This window comes from Prunus mume, linkage group LG8 (assembly GCF_029339155.1).
Source record: "Prunus mume cultivar Tortuosa linkage group LG8, ASM2933915v1, whole genome shotgun sequence".
NCBI lineage: Eukaryota > Viridiplantae > Streptophyta > Magnoliopsida > Rosales > Rosaceae > Prunus > Prunus mume.
Genome location: NC_142705.1, coordinates 10,868,553 through 10,889,330, shown reverse-complemented (window position 1 = coordinate 10,889,330; position 20,778 = coordinate 10,868,553). Strand labels below are relative to the sequence as shown.

The following is a 20,778-nucleotide window of genomic DNA, read 5'->3' as shown; positions in this document are numbered from 1 at the left end:
CTAAAAGATCCAATGTAACATCAAAATCAATGTCCTAAGCTGGAGTGTTCTTTTCACTCACACGAAGAAAGGAAAATGTTCGACTAGTATTCCATGCCATATGTATAATGGACGCTAGTCTCTTATAAGTTATAATATATTTAATAATGATAATATTATGAAAAATGCCTTCCAACCCATATATTTTTTTGAACAATAAGTTTTTAAAGTACCGAAAACTTCACAATTCATTCCCTCTTTTGGTAGAAATTTCGTAAAATCATTCATAAACCATACGTATTTTCTTGTGCAAAATTAGTCACATGCTGTGGAAAAGTGGTCACTAAGCTTAATGTTCATGCTTTTATACTATTTCTAAAACAAACGTTTTGTGGTATCACAACTCACAAGAAAGGGCCAAACAGAAGCTTCCTTCTACTGTAGCCTATGAATTAAGGATGCAAGAACTTGCATGTAACGGGAATATCAGTATTTTACTATTCTCATCTAATCACACTTCACCATGTGAAATTTATTGAAAAATATAAAATATCACATTTAAAATTTAACAAAATTTTATCATGCATTTATTCCCATGACATATAAATTTTACTCCTACAAAAGAGTTTGGCAAGTTGTAGTAGTTTAATTATATGTGTGGTTTTTTGAGGCCAAATAATAGAAATAGTCAATGTTGGACCTGTGTGGGATATATTTAAGACTTCACAATCACACCCATCACATTTCAGTTTTGAAGGTCTCATTGACTTCACATTTATAGCTCAACTTGATGAGAGAGATCACATGACATGCATGCCCAATAGTTTTTCCATGGCATAATCAAACAAGTTTCTTAATCATAATTATAAGTTCCATCATCGAAGGAATTTTCAAGTGTATTTTTTGAAACTATTACAGCTTTCTTGTGGGATGGATCACTACCAACCATCCATTACACATCACCAAGTGGCCTTTGACCCTTCAAAATCGCATATGAATAAATGCATATATCTTGCAGCCAAATAAAATAAAATAATGTGTCATGCTTCGATCCTGAAAATCTGGCCGAAATTGAAGAGTTGAAAGGTAACACCAATATCCCTTCTCGCTTCCTCACCCTTTTTAGTTTATTAGCTATTAGTGTCGAAGAGCATCCACAATGATGCTCTTTATTTCTTAGCTAAAATTTGGCTAAAAATATATAAAAAAAGCTATTTTAAGAGCTCTCTAAAAACTTTCAATTTCAACTATACTCCTAATTTGGAGAGTCATAAATGCTATAACTCTTTTTTGATTGGTCCATCTCTATTAAAAAATAAAATAAAAAATAGTTAGCATTAAATAAAGGTTTGAAATACTCATTAAATAAAGCAACATTAAATTATTGGGAGCCACTAGGAGTCCTTTATCTCTCCTCAGATTTAGGAGCTCCTAGAGGACTCCCTATTTTAGGAGGTGGATAGGGAGCGTGATTGGAGTTGTATTTTTACGATTTCTCCCTAAAATTTGTCTAAGGAGATGGTTTAGGGAGTACATTGTGGATGCTCTAAGAGCATCCACAATGACGCTCTCTATTTCTTAGCTAAAATTTGGCTAAGAATATAAGAAAGCTATTTTAGGAGCTCTCTAAAAAATCAACTTCAACCATACTCCCTAATTTGGAGAGTCATAAATGCTATAACTCTTTTTTGATTGGTCCATCTCTATTAAAAAATAAAATAAAAAATGGTTAGCATTAAATAAAGGTTTGAAATACTCATTAAATAAAGCAGCATTAAATTATAGGGAGCCACTAGGAGTCCTTTCTCTCTCCTCAGATTTAGAAGCTCCTAGAGGACTCCATATTTTAGGAGGTGGATAGGGAGCGTGATTGGAGTTGCATTTTTATCATTCCTCCCTAAAATTTGTCTAAGGAGATGGTTTAGGGAGTCCATTGTGGATGCTCTAAGTACTAATCAACTTTGACTCTACTTAGTCCTCGTTTGGTGGCTCGACATTTAATTAAATTGGACTATAATGTCATGGTTTGTTGAACTTATGGAATGGGATATGAAATTGGAAGTTCTTCGAAATAATATGAAGAGAAATGACACCAATAACTAGTAGTTAAACAAACCGATTGGACAATAGTAAATTTAGGTTTTAGTCGCACAAAAATTTTCACTTTTGGAAAAAGCCAAAGCTTTTCCAAAGAAAGAAAACAGAAAAACTTCTCAACTTTCAAACCAAAAACATGCAAATGTAAAGATTCCTTAAAAATCCAAAAATAAATAAGGGCAATTTTGTCCATTTTGACTTCTTTTAAAAAATTTCTCTCTCCTTTGGTTTCTTCCAAAGTCTCCCTTGGACAATCTACTAGGAGCTACCGTCCATAATACAAGCCCTAAAGAAAAACATAATCATCAGAAAACAAAACCTTACAAATTATATATCCAGGAGTTAATTATATGAAAATAATAAAAATAAAGTATATAACTTTGATTGACCGTGGCCTTTGGCGTCCTACCTCAGACAAATCCAAAAGCAGATGAGTGACATACAGAATGGAAATGACAAAAGATTTGCAGTGATTTATGTTATTCAAATTAAATCCCAAAATGAATTATTTAAAGTTTAATAAAAAGTTTAGTCAAAAAATTACTATTGCTTTGATTGACCGTATCAACTTTGTACTTTTCTCTGTATTATCAATAAAATTACTATCGCTTTTAATTCCCAAAAAAAAAAAGTTTAATAAATTTTTTGATGAGCATTGCATTAATTTTTGTATTTCTTTATAAATGCTAGTACTGGATTGCTTTTATTGTTATCAAGTGAATTAATGAAGACAGAAATGTAATAAATGGTTGAGATTTGAGAGCTACACCTAGAAGGAGGGAGAAAAATGTGGAAGAAGTAGAAAGGAAGTTAATATTGGGAGAAAGTAGGTAGTTTGTGATTTTTTGTTTATTTGAAGAGAATAACGTGTCGAATATAAATACAACTTCTCTAGTGATCAAATGCGACAAGAGCATCCCTCTAAAATCATAAGAAAAGAGTTGGTTCTAAGAAAGTAAAATGCAAATATTCCAGTATTAATTTTTGTAGAAAATTGTATTATTAAACTAAAGAAAAATTAAAGTACATCATTTCGAAAAACAAAGAAAATCGTCTAAACTACTTCACGTGCAGCCTCATCAATTGTGTCGTCTAAACTGACATTAAATAAGCTCCAATCCAATTCATACATATGATTAGAGCCAAAAATGAATCGGTTATCATATGTCATATGGAGCAAAAATAAGTGACAAAGAGAACGTTTTCTCTGATACATTGGACAATGCCTTCATTATTTATCCTTCTTTTAAGGCAGGGACCGAAAGTCTTATTGATATACTATTTATAATAGTGTGGGATAAAGGGGTGGGTATGGTTTGTATTGGATCGGTTTTATTTTAAAATTACGACTGAATTAATTACAATATAACAATTTGATTCTGTTTGATTTTGACAAAAGTTATGAAAGAAATCGAACCAAACCAAACTAATTTAAGACGGCCTGATTGAGTTTGGTTGGACCTAAGCCTAATTCTCTTTCTTTTTGTATTTTTTCAACATTGTTACCCTAATTACAATAAACAAATTCACAATTTGTTTCATACATAAATCATTTTCTAGAGTACGTACGAAACCATACTAAAACTCAACATGCCATAAAACTTCAAATTTCAATAACTAATATAGTTCAATTCAAATATCCTTATATAGTTTTTACCTAATTAGAGTATTACACATGTAAAATATAATATAAATAAATAAATATACACATAAACGGTCAAGTTTGGTTTAAATTGGTTTATAAAACCTCAAAATCAAACCAAACCAAATCATATACGGTTTGATTTGGTTTTCAAAACTTTTGTCAAAATCAAACTAAACCGATAATTAAGGTTTAATTTAACCGGTTTGCCCCCTCTGAAATATAGCATACAAATGTGCCATACATGAGATAATAATATATTTGAAAGGCGCTTCTAAATGCTTTTTTCATAATGTACTTGGATTTTTAACAAAATTTTTAGTGTTTTTCTAATAAAATCATTAATGAACATGAGTGCTTTTTATAAAAGTAGTCCCAAACGAGTTCTAAAGCTTAAAAGAAAGAGTGAAGTATAAGTTGGAGATGTATAACACTATGTTGCTTCACATTAACTTGACAATTTCTTTTATAGCAGCTGTAGTCCCATCCAAAATTAAAGGATGAACAGAAACTCATAAAGAGCACATTTAGTAATCTAAATTTCTCTTCAGAGGTGGATGGATATCTATCAGGATCACCCCCTGTTTCCTGCCACCATTAATATTGGTCTAATGAAAATTTTAAATTTGGCTATGTAGGACATGTAGCAACTTGCGCCAGGTACACAAATCATATAATGATTTTTACAATCCAATACTATAAATTTTGTTACTCTATTGATGAAACTTGAATTGAATTCTCTCAATCTCCTCCTCATTGAAATGCATGCGAAAGCATTTTCTGGCATACCTACAGATTAGCCTCTAAATCTGCAAAAATACTTGTGTGAAACGGGAATAACACTATTTTGCTATTTCTGTTTCATGTAAGTATTTCTCCTAAATCTTGAAGAAAGAGGGCCTCTGTTTCTCTCTTCTCAGATCATCAAAACTCCATGAACATATCAAAGTGATGCCTGCTATGCTATTATGAACATTCAATATTGCTACCTTGCAAACCAAACCCCATCAAGAAGCCATGAGCCTCTGAGTAATTTATGAACATTCAATTTTCCTCTGCCTTAAAACCCATTTATTTGGTCATCATAAAGTATATATTTTTCTTTTCATTCAATTTTTTTTTCCTATAGAACGAAACACAGAGGGAGCAATTAAATGTGGGTTTTAAATCATCAACACCACCAAGAACAAGAAGTAATTCAACTCCGCTTGCAATTTTCAAATGAAGGGTCTTTTCAATATTTATGCTTTTAGATTTGGCAATCACAGTTCACTAATCTTATCTATCATAAAGATGGATTCATATGAGACCCATTTTGTACGGTTGATAAAGATTTGCTATGCTTCCCATAATTATTCATGTCACATGAGATTTTGCACATCCACGTGTGGGTTAAGTATATTTTCTCTTCTTTTTTTTGGGGTAAAGAATAAATTGGATAGTTGTGCTACATTTTTCTTGTTTTATTAGTTTTATTTATTTATTTTAATATAAGCGATATGGTTAAAGTGGGAATTCAAACACAAAATCTCAGTTGTAGAGGTAACTGCTCTTAACCATTTTAGCTAGTTGACTCTGACTTTGTTAGAGCACTTCCACCTCTTGACCATGGCAAAAGGCAATGGTTGTTACTATTCACATGAGTAGTGCCAACCATTGCAATAGGCTTGTGGTGTTTTCACCCATTGCCATGGCAACTCAAGGGCATCCACTATTCACATGAGATATGAGGAGAGGAATTTGTATATAATTTTGGTGTGGGAAGTGAAGAATATGACTAAGTATATTTTTTTAATTATGTAATTTTTAGTATTTTTTTCGTTGCTGACGTCATCCAACTTAGGCAACAGCTCAGGTTGTTCTTGCCTTCAGGCCTGCCCAAGCTTGTGGAGCCCACTTAGGTGCTTGGGTTGCATTTGCGCACTGGAACCTCTGCCTAGGGTTTGGGCCCCCTCTTGCCCGGGCCACAGCCTTCCGCTAGAAGTGCTCTTAGGTGTGTATACAATGGAAAAGAAGTTCTCTTTGAACACAAAAAAAGTTCCAACAAATTCAACGGCAATCTAGCTACAATAAAATTTCCGAGGCAAACCCAGTTTTTAGAATTAGTGTAAATATTCAAACCAGGGGTATTTGGGTACGAATGAATGGGGGGCAATTTCCTTTTTTGGTAAAGAAAATGGAAAAAAAGAAAAGAAAAGAGGAAATGCCTCATGGGCCTTCCCTCTGTGAATTCTTAACCCACTAGACCATTAATGGACTCATAGCCTATAGCCCCAGTGAATTATAGCACAAAAGAAAAGGGAAGAAAGTATAAAGGTTTTGTTCAGCACTGTTACATTATTATTATTATTATTATTATTATGGTTGACATGTATAAAATTATTTATTCAAATAAAACAAATTAATCATGATTAATATGTGTGCAATGAATGATACACAATGTGCGTGTTGGTAAATCAGAAATTTGCGCAACAACGATAGGAATCGAACATCTAACTTCTGGATTTACAATTGGTCCGAGCTCGTCCTTCCAAACCGCTACGTTATTGCCTCCCGAGGGGTTCATTTATCTGTTTAATTTTAATGTTTAAAGGTTGTAGACCTAACCAGCAGGTGGGTAGGGTTGGATCAATAAATTGGTCTTAATTATTTTTCATTCGTGGTTGGTGCCTCAGTGCTTCCTAATGTAGAATATGTGGTTAATCATAAAGCTGGTCAGTTGCTTAGGCTTGAATTGAAATGTCCCTCTTATTTGGTTATCTTTATTTGTTTTTAGCACGTTTCTTATTGATAAGCGATAGCAAAATCCAAGACCTTTCTTGAGGACATTTGTTCCAAACCACTACATTGACGGGTTATTTCTTTTGGTTCTCTTTAAATTAAGCAGCACATGGAATGAAAAATTAGAGGAGCCATTAATGTACCTCTTCCAACCATACATTAGTGTGATAAAGATCGAAGGCTACAAATTAGCTGCCAAGATTAATTCGTCTTCTTCTTCCAACCATAGATTAAGCCAATGAATGGCAAACCAACATTGGCAACTTTTCCTGAGAACTGCATTTGATTTTGATTGGGGTTTTTTGGTTTGGAATTACACATGTATTGTTGTTTTCTCTCCCTATTTTTGTGGGATTATTGAATAAAAATGTTTTGGAGGCTCATTCATTGGGTGGTTGAGGTTCCCATATATAGATGATTTGTGCAAAGACATAAATATGAAAACAACCCTGCCTATGAACTTTGATATCAGATCAAATTCAAAGAAAATTATTTATGTGGGTGATATTAGTTTATAGTTAGCCCTGATTGAACCATTTTCAGGATCAAGGAGGTTGAGTATCCTCTACTAGCTACGAAAGGAAATCTACCAGGATATGATTGATCTATATTTGCAATGCCTATTAACTTTACTGAATTTGCAGGACTAGATTGATTCCCAGGTCCAAAGATTAGTTTATCTAGATTTTATTTTTCATAGCTTTTCTCAATTATCTTTGAAATGCAATGCAAATGATTCCAAAATATACAAAAAAGTATGATTTGAAATGAATTCTTTGCAACTAGTTTCACTACTGTCATCAAAACTTAGCAGAAAGAAAACCAGTAGAGCCTTCACCTTATGCTCCTTATGCAACACCTCCAAGCAACTAAGATTAAGTGAAATACGGGAAAATGCGTAAATTCTAAATGCGAAGGTTCGGGATCCCAAATTCCAAACATTAGTTTATTTAGAAATTGTGACGTTTATTTTTGCACAGCTTTTCTAACTTATATTTGAAAGGCAATACAAATCACTTCCAAACAATTTGAAATGAATTCTTTTGTAATCAGTTTCACTATTGTCATCAAAACTTAGCAGAAAGGAAACAAGTAAAGCCTTCACCTTATGCTCCCTGTGCAACAATGCCAACAGCATCTCTAGAAAACTTAAGGATTTTGAAAACTTGATTTCAATTTAATTAAGCATATGAGAGATCACTCTAAAAGCTCTTGATTACTTATCTGTCTATCTCATTTGATCTAACATTAAGGAAATGCTTATGAAACTTTGATAGCTTTTAAAGCTTGAATGAAGTTTTATGAGATGTTAAAGCTTCAACAGAATAGACCTTAGTGGTGTGCTCTTAATTCTGCATGTGACAGATGGTATTAACTGGTATCTTTTTTTTGGCCTAAAACGAGTCTTTTTTGTCTATTTTGAGGAAGTTATTAACTCCCACTTGCCCAGAAATCTAAAGATTCATATTGATTTGTAAGGTCCCGAACTATGAATGTAGGTTCTGCCTTCTGATATGGTTAGCTTTCATATTACAGTCAGTTTTTTAAACCCTAATGGTACTTGACTCGGTTTATTTACTGCTTTGCCAGAGGTTGAATGTGCAATAAACTGCCATATAAAACTTGCCTGTCCTAACTTCAACAATCAGGCTAAGTTTGGAAGTTAGGGTGTTAATAGCATGATCTCACTTCACAATCCTACCACAGTAACTGTCCACATTGCATCAAGCAACTATGTATTATACACTTCGGCGAACAGCTGGAATGTGTCCAGACAAAGTTGATTTATAAATGACCTACCCTCCTACCAAATGCACAAACTACAAAAATTGAATCAGCAGCAGATAAGGGCCTCATGCTAAAGTTTTATCACCAACTAGTGAGAAATTGGGACCATTTTCATGGTACAACTAGTAAAGAAGACAAGTTGACGAATTAAATCGAGAGACAGAGAGGGAATTAAATCATCATCCTTGAATCTTCGTAGGTACAACAAACTACAACTGTAACAATGAACAAGAACACAGTAAGTATGATCATAGATATGTGAAGGAGATAGAAAGAAGAAGTAGGTAAGAGAGGAAATTGCAAGCACCATTATCATGGTGTTTCCAGAAAAGTAATAGAAAGTTAAAACGCTGTCACATTTTAATGCCTCTTCACAGAACCATAATTTGAAGTGTCAGACATTGTAAACTTCATATCACAATTATTATCTGTACCTGTTTAGTTACTGATAGAGAAGTGGGCAAGAGAAACAAAATTCTACAGGATATTTTGTCTCTTTTAACAATTATTGTCTGTGGATTGCATCTCTTTTTTTGAGTCTTTTTCCCTTTGTACTAAATAACACCAAAAAGCTTTGAAGTTACTTCATAGTTCTTAGCTTATGTTTTATGATTTGGCCCCCAAAAGTTCAAATCTTAACCCCCTCTTCCATCTCTTAAATTTTGAAAGAAAAAAGAGAGAAAAGAAAGTTATCAATCTGCCTAATTGTTTGCCTTTTCAAGTTCTTTTACAATACTAGGATTTGCTTGAATGATGTCCCACATTTCCCTCTTAGAAGCTTAGGATTCTAAAACGATCATGTGCCTACACTCATCAGGTTCCGGAGTCGTTATGCAACCATGTCTGTTCATCCAAATACTAAATCCTAACATGAACCTCAACAAGGTTGCTTCATGAAAAATTTGAAGGACATCAAACAATAAACTTGAGATGAGGGCTGCAAGGAATTTTCCTCGGTCAACTTCACACTTCCATTTGTACTTTTTCTTTTTAGCAAAAGTTTGATACTGAGAAGGAAACTTTGATGAGAATATAAAAGGGTAAAGCTAATAAAGAGTGTTAATGACACTCGGCACAACTATTGAAAGGGTTTATTATGATAATAAACAATCCCCACATTCAGCATATGGGAAACTCTCTGTGTGACATTCTCTCCATTTGATGCAAGTTGAAATTACTTGTAAACTGAGATTCCCTCTGTTTGATGTTAGGATGTAAAGGTTCACTATGATAATAAACAATCCCCACATTCAGCATATAGGAAACTCTCTGTGTGACATTGAAATTACTTGCAACTTGAGATTCTCTCCACTTGATGCAAGTTGAAATTACTTGTAAACTGAGATTCCCTCTATTTGATGTTAGGATGTTGAAGTAATAGGTGTTAAGTAATAACATGATGCTTTTCGAATACATATTCTCTGCATTTATTGGTTATTTTACTCCAAAAAATCAAGCTTGGTTTTCACTTATGACCACCATAACATACACTAAGCAATATCACCAAGATTCTAACACCACCCTACTATTGATTCACCATTTTACCAAGACATCACACACCAAATCAGTTTACTACCAGTGACTGCGGCAGAAGACGTATACTGACGGGAAAGGCAAAAAGGTAAAACATATGAACCTTATATATTCATAACATACTGGCAAAAGAAAACAGTTTTGATACTGCACTTTGCAATTCACCTTCTAAACGGGTGTAGTTTCACATTAGCTAAGCAATAAGAAAGAATTTGGATTCTCTACTTACAAATACAAACATATTGATGTTTAACACGTATGATCTGTGACTAATCCTCCAAAAGTGGATGCCTTTCAAGCTCAGAAAGAAGTTCAGTCAAAGGGGCTCCAGTGCCATTGACAATCTCATTTTCACCTCTACATTGTAGCAATTGTTCCTGAAGACTCCGCACAAGCTCGCTAAGTTTCTGTATATTTTTCTCTTGAGAGAGGATAACCTGCAGTAAAGTTGACAGTCAATGAGGTTAATGAACATATCTACCAGGTTTAAGTTGTAGTCTACCAAAAATTATGGAATTAGGCCGCAGGTACTTAAGTTGCAAAATTGCTGCTCTTTCAATTAGAAGAAACTGAATTAAAACAATACATTTGTTGCTATTTCATTCATCCACGCCAGGTTAATTACATATCTAAATAGTACATGGGGTTTACAAGCACACACATACATGCTTTGCGCATTAGAGTGAAAGCATATGGAGAAAGGGATCAAGCTGAGGGGCACTACAATTAATTAAGGACTTTCTCTATCATATATAAACTTGATCCTATGTTAAAGTTGCCAAATTGGAGAGCGAAGATGTAGTAAATAGGTGTTAACTCTTTAGAAGATGAAGCCATTATAAAAACTATATCCTAAATACATACTCACAGAGAGAGAAAAAAAGAATAAGGGAATAATGCCAGAAGACAAAGTAAACCCGGCAATTAGAATTTTGTGGAATTTGTTTTCTTCTGACTGATTGGTAATAGGGGTCAATAAATACAGTAGATGGGGTTCTGAGAATACATGGCAAGAGACAGAAAGGAGTACAAGGTGATGTTTCGGTACCTGAAGCCCTAGAAGGAAACTAGAGACACTTGAATTGTGGGAAATTGAGATGTCATAACTCATAAGTAGTAAATTGTGTACACCAAGAAAAACTAAGAATGTCCCATTTGAAACTTGCCTTTGAAGTACTTAACAAGATTCACAAAGGGCCTAATGCAATAAGTCATGTTGGGTCACGCAGATGCATTCACTATGCTGCCTTTAGCACCCTTAGTTTACAACTGAGTGAATACTCACAAAGTTCTTCCTATTGTCTTTGGTGTTTGAAACTATATTCCATGAAAATGGAAACAAAACATTTTAGTATTCTCCCTCATTGGGTGTCCCTCCCTCCCTCTCTATCTCTCAATTGGTGAGATGTGAACCTAGACAAAGTTGTGGAAATGGAGAAGCATTCTCAATAGAAGGAAACTAGGTCAAACAAAGATGAGAACTATTAAATTAAGAAGCACAATTCAAGATAGTTCTGCATCTTTCCTTCTCTAAACAATTCTAAAGCCCAACCTGAGAAATCAAAGACAAGTCGTTTAGAGGAATGGGCAAACACTGCAGAAAACTGCATTATTATGGGTCACAGAGCATCAAATAAAGGATTCCTATCCAGATAATTCATGTATTGCCTTTGAAAGTTTACTTTCTCTGGAAAAGAATCAAAGCAAGGGTATCATGATGTAAACAGGGCAATCCCACAGATCTTTTGTTTTGACAACAACAATACTCTCTAAGTGTCCAAAACTCATATGTTGACAACCAATGTCTCAATCCCATGGGTTTCATATGGCACAAAGTTCCAAATTCAAATACCAGAATAGTATTGATTACTGAAATTTCTTACATTGCCCGAAGTTAACAACCCTAAATATTTGAAAAATATAAGTAGATTTCTTTCAAACTAAAACTTGTAAACGTAAAGAACCATAGATTTCCAATTCAAAAACAACCACACAATAGGGTTATGCTAGGCAGAGAAAAGAAGTCATATATAAGCACTCACTTTTTCTTTCACAGCTTCTTCCCTTTCAGATATATATTGATGTTTCTTGGAAGTGCTTGGACTTGGTTCATCATTCCCATATTGCTTCCATTCAAACTGTGATGTAAACACAATTAACAGGAGCAGACAAACCAGTACCCATGGTCTTGACATTGTCACAAGCAGCACTCACTGAATCTGTTATACATTTAACAGATTAGCATATCGATATTAAGCTAAAAATGCCAAAAGGAAAAGAGAGGCAACTCACAATTTACAATCATGAATAAGCAATTAATTTGTGTCTAACAAAGGCTAAGTTATCAGGTTTGCCAAAAGAAACTACACCATTATGTTCTCATTTTATTTTACTTTTTTTTAAAGAAGAAGAAGGTATGTTCTCATTCTGTAGTTCGGTTTTATCCTAAAAACATTAGCAACAAACTTAATCTTTAGTTATCCTTTTACAAGTATTAATTATCTTCTACAATTAAGTGACTACAATCAGTAGTTAAAGATTTCAATTTCTCTTTTCAATAGGGATCATTCAAAAAGGGGTTCTTTCTTCCACGGGAGCATGAAAACTAAAAAAATAAAACATTAAAAGCCTTCCTTTCCTCATCATCTCAATGCTTCAGCAAGTTCTGCTCTTTTCAGTTGCCGAGAATACAACCCAGAAAGAAAAGGAGCGGAAAATTTTCAAATATTAATATTTTGAAGAACAAAAAAAGTGCTAAAATGGAATTCAAGAAACATACACTAAAAAGAGTAACTTTCTGGTTAATTTTCTGTTTCCTACATTTTCTCACCAACCAAACACGACCCCAAATCTAAGACACTACTAATAAATACTAAAGGATATCAGTAGAAGAGCAAAATATATTGAAGAGAAAGAGGCAAATGAGGTTAAGGCAAAAAAGCATGGAACTTACAGATCTGAGCTGAAGAAGAAGGGCATATCTCAGTTGTTGTTGAACTGTTCAAGTCTTGAAGAGAAACACACAAGGCTTTTGCTCTAATAAAGTTTCGATCTTTTTGGTTGGGCCTCTGAGTATAAGGCGTTGTTCTCTAAAACTTCAGTTCTGAATTATATTTCTGCTAATTTTCTAGTAAAGTTGTTTTCCATTTCAGTTGTGTTTAACTTTAGCATCTTCATTTCTGCAATTCGCTCCTTGAAGTTTGTAAAGATTTCATCTTTAGCACAACAGAGCTTTGATTCTCACAATTAACACCCCAACCCCATGACTTTATTTATTATTCTTTATCCATATTTTAGTTCTCTAAACATATCTATTAATTTTTTTTTTTTAATATTCTCTATTTGATTGATCCACACTAGCTATACAAAATGGTTTTGAAAGTCGTCTCTAGTTAAAATTATTATTATTTTAAAGGGAATGTGACTTAAAAAATTGAAGAAAATTAGTGATCATATAAACATTACAATGCACGCATTGGACACAAGATTATTACATATAATCATTAGCAAACATAAATTTTAAGTATGTAATCATTCACAAATCACATAAGTTGAGAAAGTCTAAGTTGTGGAATGAATATTCACTTTCTTATCGAGTGTAGTATAAATTTTGAATACGTGTAATCACTCAAAAACTATATAAGTTAGAAAAATCTAAATTGTGAGTTTGAAGAGTTAGACGATGTCTTAAAAGTTTGAATCTCCCTTCCGTATAATAAAAAATAAATTAAACAACGAAAAGAAAAAGTTGATTTCGTTTTTTCCCAATCCCAAACTTCCTATAACATATGCAATTAGTAAAAAGAATTAGGTGAATTATAAAATAGCGCGAAGTACAAGCACCTAATTGGAAATTTCCCATGAAAAAGTATAAATGTCAATCTTGATTATTCGTATTGCAGAGTGCAGAGTGAAGAAGGAAAACAGAAAAATGGGCAACTCTCAGTCACCTTCATCTCACAAAGATCCTCGCTTTGCTTCCTCCTCCAGGTTTCTCTCTCTGTAATCGTATACACACACTTTGGCAAACAAAGACAGGGAATTGATTGATTTTGAAATGATTGCAGAGCTTTTTCTCATACGGAACTCGAAGTTCTCAAGTCCTTGCACGCGTCCCTGGCTGCTCAATCTCAGAGCAACGGTCCACACGTCTCTCCCTCAGTTTTTAAGGTCATTTTGCTTCATTGCTGCTCTCTGCTGCTCTCTCAATTTCCTTGAATTTCAATTATTTTGTTGTGATATGATATTTCCTCTCTAATTAGACGTAGCTTTATGCCTTCACAGAATTATTTTGGACTTCATGGTCCTCTTGGAGATAGAATGTTCGACTTAGTTACCCAGCAACGCAAAGACCAAAAACTCACCTTCGAAGACCTCGTTATTGCCAAAGTAATTTACTTGAAAGAAAAAACTTGTGAATTTGCTGTATTTATCTGGTATTGTTTAGTTTTTTCATCTGCCCACTTGCTCTTTTTGCTTCCTTGTGTGTGTTGCAGGGGATTTATGAGAAGGGAACAAAAGATGAGATTGAAGAATTCATATATCAGTTATTAGACGTATCCGGGAATGGCATTGTGGGAAGGTAGAATTCGACCTTTCACTTACGATAGCGTAGCGAGAATGATAGGATATAGTTTTATACTCTAAGGCAGTTGGTTTTATGTTTTGATTGCAATTTTTAGAAGTATTTGATTTGATCTTATCCTGTCTTATTTTACATAATCAATTGTTGCGTGTCAAGTAGTTTAGTTGATGTTGTTGAGTTTTAGTGAGTTTTGAAGTATCATATTTGTTCCAGTTTGTTGAACAGAAACATGCAAGTAGCCATTGCAATGATCTGAAGTTCTTAGAAATAACAGATAACATGAGATATATATTGCATGACTTGGTTTTACTTGTTACTGTGGCTGCTGAAAGGATGGAAGAATTTGGTGATTGCTAGTTATAAACGCATCATGAAAATACCCATCTTTCTGTTCCTTTTATGTATATGATATTAGGAATTTAAATTCAGGTCTGATCTGGAATGTGTTCTGGTTGCAATGATTGACAACATCTTCAATATGGACAACTCCGAACATGGATCAAGTGCATATCACGACACTCTGAATATATTTCTTAATGCTGCAAAGTTCACTAAGCATGACGAAAGACATGCCGAAGAAAGTTTGTCTTTTGAAGATTTCAGAACTTGGTGTAGTCTTCTCCCATCTGTCAGGAAGTTCCTTGGAAGCTTATTGATACCGCCTAATCAAGGTGTTCTGCTCAAATTCTTTCATTTGTATCCTCTAGCTTACCATTTGTTTTAATTGTTGGTTTTGCATTCTAAAGTGGTTTCCCAAATAGTTTGGGAGAATCTGAAGTTTGTTTTGCCCTTCCATAATTTTTGAAATTACCTTTCCTTGTAGGAAGACCAGGTTCTCAGGTTCCTCGATTATTGCATTTGGAAAACATCGATCCTAATATGATTCTATTAAAGAAGATGTATGCTTGGCATATAGGAGGAATCCTTCCGCAGCATGATCTGGAGGAATGGAAACTTTTATACCATAGTTCTGTAAATGGTCTGAGCTTTAGCACATTTTTGGGCAACGTATCGTGAGTATCTTTCTTATACTCTTAATACTTTTATTTCTTTTTTGAATCACTTAATCCAATTATATTCTTATGTCTGTTGAGTTGAATATGTCCTAGCAGTATTGTGATGTTATCAATGTTCTGAGAGTGAAGATAGGCATTAGAGTTGTAGGTATACATTTTTTTTGGGTTACATTGGGGGAAAAGAAACCCCGCATTGGCATGAACATGGATGGGTGCCAAGCAGTGGGGAAGGATGAGGGCCACAACCACTGTGGTAGCATTGGCAGTTGTAGGTATACTTTTAGAGTTTAAGGGGGAGAGGTAATTGGTGCCTTCTTGGATAGTACATGAACAAAAGTCCTAAATAATATAACCTTTTCTGGTTTAGAATGTGTAGAATGTGAATTGGAGGGGACTCTAAAGCCTGTGTTCACTTCTCAAATCATGTATAAGGACCTTGACAATGCTCTGTTAAATGCTTATACTTGGCCTTTTTCCCATATTAAGATAGAGTGCTAAAAGCTTTTCCTATTTTAATTTCAGTCTTGTGGGTTGCTGCAACTAATTTGGGCTGGAATGAGTAATTGTTCAATGAACTGCAGAAAGGATAAGGGGCCGACTGTACTCATTATCAAGGACAAAGAAGGTTATGTATATGGAGGTTATGCTTCGCTGCCATGGGAGAGGCATGGTGATTTCTATGGAGATTTGAAGTCATTTCTTTTCCAATTGTATCCCACGGCATCTATATTCAGGCCTACTGGAGCAAACACTAATCTACAGTGGGTGAGTTGCTACTTGATCTTATAAGTTATATTGCTCTGAAATAGAGAAAACACCATATCTTTCTCTTCATTATGTTTATCCATTTGGATGAGGAATGCCTTTGGTTTCTTAGTTGCCTCTAAGTTTTAGAGTCATGAACTGAACTGCATCACATTGTAACAGAAGTTCAGCTTTGTAAATCAGTTAGTTTCTATGAACCATGAATTGCTTTATTATTTTATAAAGAACTTGTTATTTTGTGTACTGGCAGTGTGCTGTGAATTTCAGTTCAGCAAGCATCCCAAATGGTATCGGTTTTGGAGGAAAAGTGAATCACTTTGGCCTTTTCCTTTCGGCCACCTTAGATCAGGGGCACACTTTCTCCTGTACCACATTTGGTTCCCCTTGCCTCTCCAAGACCAACCGAATATACCCAGAAGTGATAGAATGCTGGGGAGTGGTTACTAAAGTAGCAGACGAAGAAAAACATGACGGCGGAAAAGGTACTGTATTGGAGAGATTTAAGGAGGACCGTCATATGCTCAACATGGTTGGTCTCGCAAATGCAAGTGAGTAACTTGCTGTAGTTTCCCGGAATTACATGCTTGCTGCAGTTTGCACCTCTGAAACTATTTCTTCTAGTTTAAAGAGGCATCATGTTTCTGGTGTGGTTTATGCTGCCACAAATTTCTAGACAGCATTCTCACTCTGTACTCTGTACTCTGTATTTACCTTTTATTTTCTATTTTTGGATCCGAACACTGTATATTTAAGTTCATCGTGTGATATTGGAGGCTCTTTTGTTATCTGCTTTACAAAGCATGGTTTTTCCTTCTACTACTTTTATAATCATAAGATGTGGCTGGTGTGACTTTAACACTGTGTGCTTGCAATTAGGTTACAGATATGCATGCCATGCCTCTGAAAATTTTGTGGACAGATAATTTTACTAATGGAAGCGCCACAATTTATGATGCTCGTGTAGCCTGCCTAGCTTATAAGTAAAAAGAATTTTGGTGGTTCGCAATTTCTTGTTGCTTTTTGAGCATCAAACAAGCTCTATCTTTTAGCACAATCTTTAAATTCCACATGCCGCATTGTGAGCGGCATGCAAAGCTCCCATAGTGAAAAGCAGAGCCTTTTGCAATGGGGCATTTACGCGGGAACATTACACATTATTCCAAAAGAATTGCTTCACCTCTGCTTTTAGAACATGTGCCAAAACAAACCCAATCCCATCTCTTATGCCAAGTAGGAATGTTGACGCAGAATTCCTGTATCTAAGTTTTAGCCAATAAAACATCTCTTGATAAGGATGCTACACCACATATTGATAAGCAAAGCTTGTATGCGAGGTAAACGGGTGCAACAAAATCATAGTCCATTCCGGGACTCTAACGACATAATGAGGTTTTTCTTTCTTCGGCTGGAGTTTGTAACAAGCCTAACAAATGGTTCTAAAACATTCACGAGCTGGTATTTGATGTAAATGCACAGCAGCATTGTCTTCACTGCAGTTGGGCATCATCATAGGGGTTCCAAATTCCAAACCCAATAAGCATGAAATTAAAATGGACATCACGGAGGCTCCGAATTCCGGCATATCAGAAACAAAGCCATAAATAATCACATTCTCCAAAGAATTTGAAACCAAACTCTAATTTAATCACATTCTTAAATTAAACCTACCCATGCCCTAGAAAAAGCAACAGTACCCAAAAGAACATGATCATGAACATTGCACAAGCAAGCAGCTATCCAGAAGAAACCCAAAAGATTCATTTGACAAAAAGAAACAAAAATGCATGCTTTCGATTCTAAATCCAAAATTAACAAAATCCCATAAAGGATTGAGAATCCACATTAGAGATCCATGGTAAACTTAAAAACGCATAGCAACAGAAAATTAGCAAATGTTTCCTTCCTACTCTCCCAAAAACCCAAATTTACTCATTATAATCCCTTCTTCAGTACCTCCTGGGCCCGCCGCGCCCGAACCCGAGCTGCTGGGGCTGAAGAGAAGCCGGGTCGACCCGCTTGAGGCCGGGCATATCGCCCATGCCGAGAGCAGAGAGCATGTCGATCGTCTCCTTGTCGACCTCGATCTCGTCAGTCTTGATGGCGGACTTCTCGGGGACGTAGTCCATGCGGCGCTCGCGCTCCTCCTCCTGGAGCTTCAAGGAGATGCCGCGTACCGGGCCCTTCTGGATCCGCTTCATCAAATGGGTCGAGAACCCGGCAATCTTGTTGCGGAGCCTCTTGGAGGGGATGATGGCCACCTCCTCCAGGATCTTCTTGTTGGTGTGGAAGTCCAGGGTCATGCGCGAGTAGTATCGCTCAATCACTTGGCGCGAGGATTTCTTCACGGTCTTTGTACGGACGCGGCCCATTGTGCTGGTTTTTCTCTCTGTGAATGTGTGTGTTTTGTGTGTGGAGGTTTTGGGAGGAGAGAGAAGCCCGGTGAGGAGTGAGAGAAGACAAAATGAGGGGGGAAGGTGGACGCTAGGGTTTTGGGGTATTTATCTGGGAAATCCCTAAAATGGTCTTAGCTGCTGGACGTTTCGGCCCAGTTGGAAAATATTTGGGCCTAGAGTTTGGCCCATTATTTTTCGAAAATTGGCCGAGTGTGGTACTTTCGAAGCTGGAGAAACTAAATTTGTCAATGAATCTGTGCTGTGTGCTGCTAATGGAGCCTAGCTAGCCCGTTGAAAAAGAGCTTTGATTTGCCAACCATAATTTCATGTTCGAAACTCCATCCCTTTCTAAGACTCTGTTTTGTAGGAGAGTAGCGCTCTCCTTTTGAACCCGTGGATGGATTCCCTCTCTTAATTAATGGAAAATGCTTGAGCATCTCATTTCAAGCGAGAATAATATATTTTTCATTTTTCATTTTTATTTATCACGTGCCATAATCAAATCATGCATGTCCATAATTCCAGAAAGAATTTTCTCTTTAATTTTGATTTATTTACATTTTTTTCATAATGTTTTTGAAAGCAACCTAGTTTTTGCTTATTGTTTTATTTGTCCACATGGTGTAATATAGTGTTCGTATGCATGCCGCATACATAGACAAAAATGCTTGACCTAAATTCTTGCCGATGAGGATTAAATTTTCAAAATGTTGGGTTTGATATCATAACATCTTAAACATTAGGTACTAATTAAAGTGCAATTTCACTCAAAATCACAAGAGTCCAAAGTGCAATTGACTGATCATTACAACTAATTAGGGCATGTGCCATTAGAAGAGCAAGGGCAAAAGGGATCCAACATTAGCAAGACTATAGTGCAGCAAAGCAAAATGCATGTGGTGCTTACAAAACTTGGTTTGAGGACATCAAATTTCTCAAAACCATACTAAAAGATTGATTAGTGGTGCTATAACCTCCATCCACAAGAAGGTTCAGTCCATTTACAAACTTGGACTCCTCACTTGCCAAGTACACCGCAGCCTCCGCCACATCCTCTGCCCTAGGCACCGCCCCTTTCAACACCGCTGCAGCACAAATCAACTCCTCCACCGCATCTCTCTCCATCCCCATAACATTTGTTAGCAATGGAGTTGCCATGGCACATGGGAAATGCAGTTGACTCTGATCCCATGCTGCCCAGCTCCACACACAAGCTCTTCATAAGTCCCACCACCGCGTGCTTCGACATGGTGTAAGCGTGTGGAGACTCACCACAGCTCGCGGACGCCACGCTTGAAGTGAACAAAATGACACCTTTCTTGGCAGGGATCATAGCCCTAGCAGCATGCTTGGCGCCCAAGAAAGCTCCGTACACATTCACGTCAAACACTTGTTTGAAGTTTTCGGCACGAGCGCTTAAAATAGTTGGCTCCAAGTTGCCAGGTATGCCGGCATTGTTGTACATGATGTCAAGCTTGCCATACTTGGACAGAGCCAAATCCACTACATTTTTCACATCAGATTCAACCGTGACATCGCAACGGATGTAGCAAACGGATTCTTCATCCGGGTCGAGTTCTTTGCAGAGGGACAGAGAAAGTTCGTCTTGGACATCGGCTATGATAACTTTGGCACCATGCTGACAAACAGTCTTACAGTGCTCTCTCCAATGCCGCTAGCGCCTCCAGTGATTACTGCCACTTTGCCTTCCAACCTGCAAAATTGATGTTCAAACATTTAGAAGATGATGAAGAAAAAGGTTAGAAATTTAGACACCAAATGAAGAGGGGTTAAAACTAAGCATACCTTTTGGGACTCGGAGCTAAAGAGGAAGAACTGCTCATCTTTAACATCACTAATTGATGCAAATGCATAGAGGCCCTTGATTTCATATATATACATACATATATCTTTATATATATAGCATGAAAAAGTATTGGATAGAGTGAGAGTTGCTTGTTAAGTCACCGACAAGATTACGCAGCCCGATTTGAAGGCATGTGACAGATCGCAGTTTTGAAGCTGTAAGTTTGGTTTCAAAGTGTTGTTTATTAGGTTGCATTCTTTTCATGGGTTGTGTACATTTGCTGTAAACAAGAAAAAACTGAGCAACAAATAAAAGCCAACCAGAAACGTCCCAAATTACTTATGTCCCTTCAAATAATTGCAAACAATTTGCCATGTGGTGACAAGAAAAAA

General features: G+C 35.9%; 3 protein-coding genes and 1 pseudogene across 4 annotated transcripts; 1 reads left to right on the top strand and 3 right to left on the bottom strand.

Annotated features, from left to right (window-relative positions):
• Nucleotides 1-9,909: 9,909 nt before the first annotated feature.
• On the bottom strand, nucleotides 9,910-12,952 carry LOC103341718 (uncharacterized). The gene is made up of 3 exons (XM_008245256.3): nucleotides 12,774-12,952; nucleotides 11,863-12,039; nucleotides 9,910-10,257 (listed from the first exon to the last, which is right to left on the bottom strand). The coding sequence occupies exons 2-3, from the start codon at nucleotides 12,013-12,015 to the stop codon at nucleotides 10,090-10,092; spliced, it is 321 nt and encodes a 106-aa protein (XP_008243478.2). The 5' UTR covers nucleotides 12,016-12,039; nucleotides 12,774-12,952; the 3' UTR covers nucleotides 9,910-10,089.
• A 702-nt stretch (nucleotides 12,953-13,654) lies between these two features.
• On the top strand, nucleotides 13,655-17,002 carry LOC103341719 (TLD-domain containing nucleolar protein). Its single transcript, XM_008245259.3, has 8 exons — nucleotides 13,655-13,810; nucleotides 13,888-13,990; nucleotides 14,105-14,209; nucleotides 14,317-14,402; nucleotides 14,835-15,076; nucleotides 15,229-15,418; nucleotides 16,003-16,186; nucleotides 16,437-17,002. The coding sequence occupies exons 1-8, from the start codon at nucleotides 13,695-13,697 to the stop codon at nucleotides 16,740-16,742; spliced, it is 1,332 nt and encodes a 443-aa protein (XP_008243481.2). The 5' UTR covers nucleotides 13,655-13,694; the 3' UTR covers nucleotides 16,743-17,002.
• A 944-nt stretch (nucleotides 17,003-17,946) lies between these two features.
• LOC103341720 (small ribosomal subunit protein eS17y-like) lies at nucleotides 17,947-18,670 on the bottom strand. Its single transcript, XM_008245260.2, has one exon. The coding sequence runs from the start codon at nucleotides 18,553-18,555 to the stop codon at nucleotides 18,133-18,135; it is 423 nt and encodes a 140-aa protein (XP_008243482.1). The 5' UTR covers nucleotides 18,556-18,670; the 3' UTR covers nucleotides 17,947-18,132.
• A 707-nt stretch (nucleotides 18,671-19,377) lies between these two features.
• LOC103341721 (short chain aldehyde dehydrogenase 1-like) lies at nucleotides 19,378-20,423 on the bottom strand (annotated as a pseudogene). Its single transcript, XR_016122753.1, has 2 exons — nucleotides 20,386-20,423; nucleotides 19,378-20,293 (listed from the first exon to the last, which is right to left on the bottom strand). The product of XR_016122753.1 is annotated as a short chain aldehyde dehydrogenase 1-like (transcript).
• Between the last annotated feature and the right edge of the window lie 355 nt (nucleotides 20,424-20,778).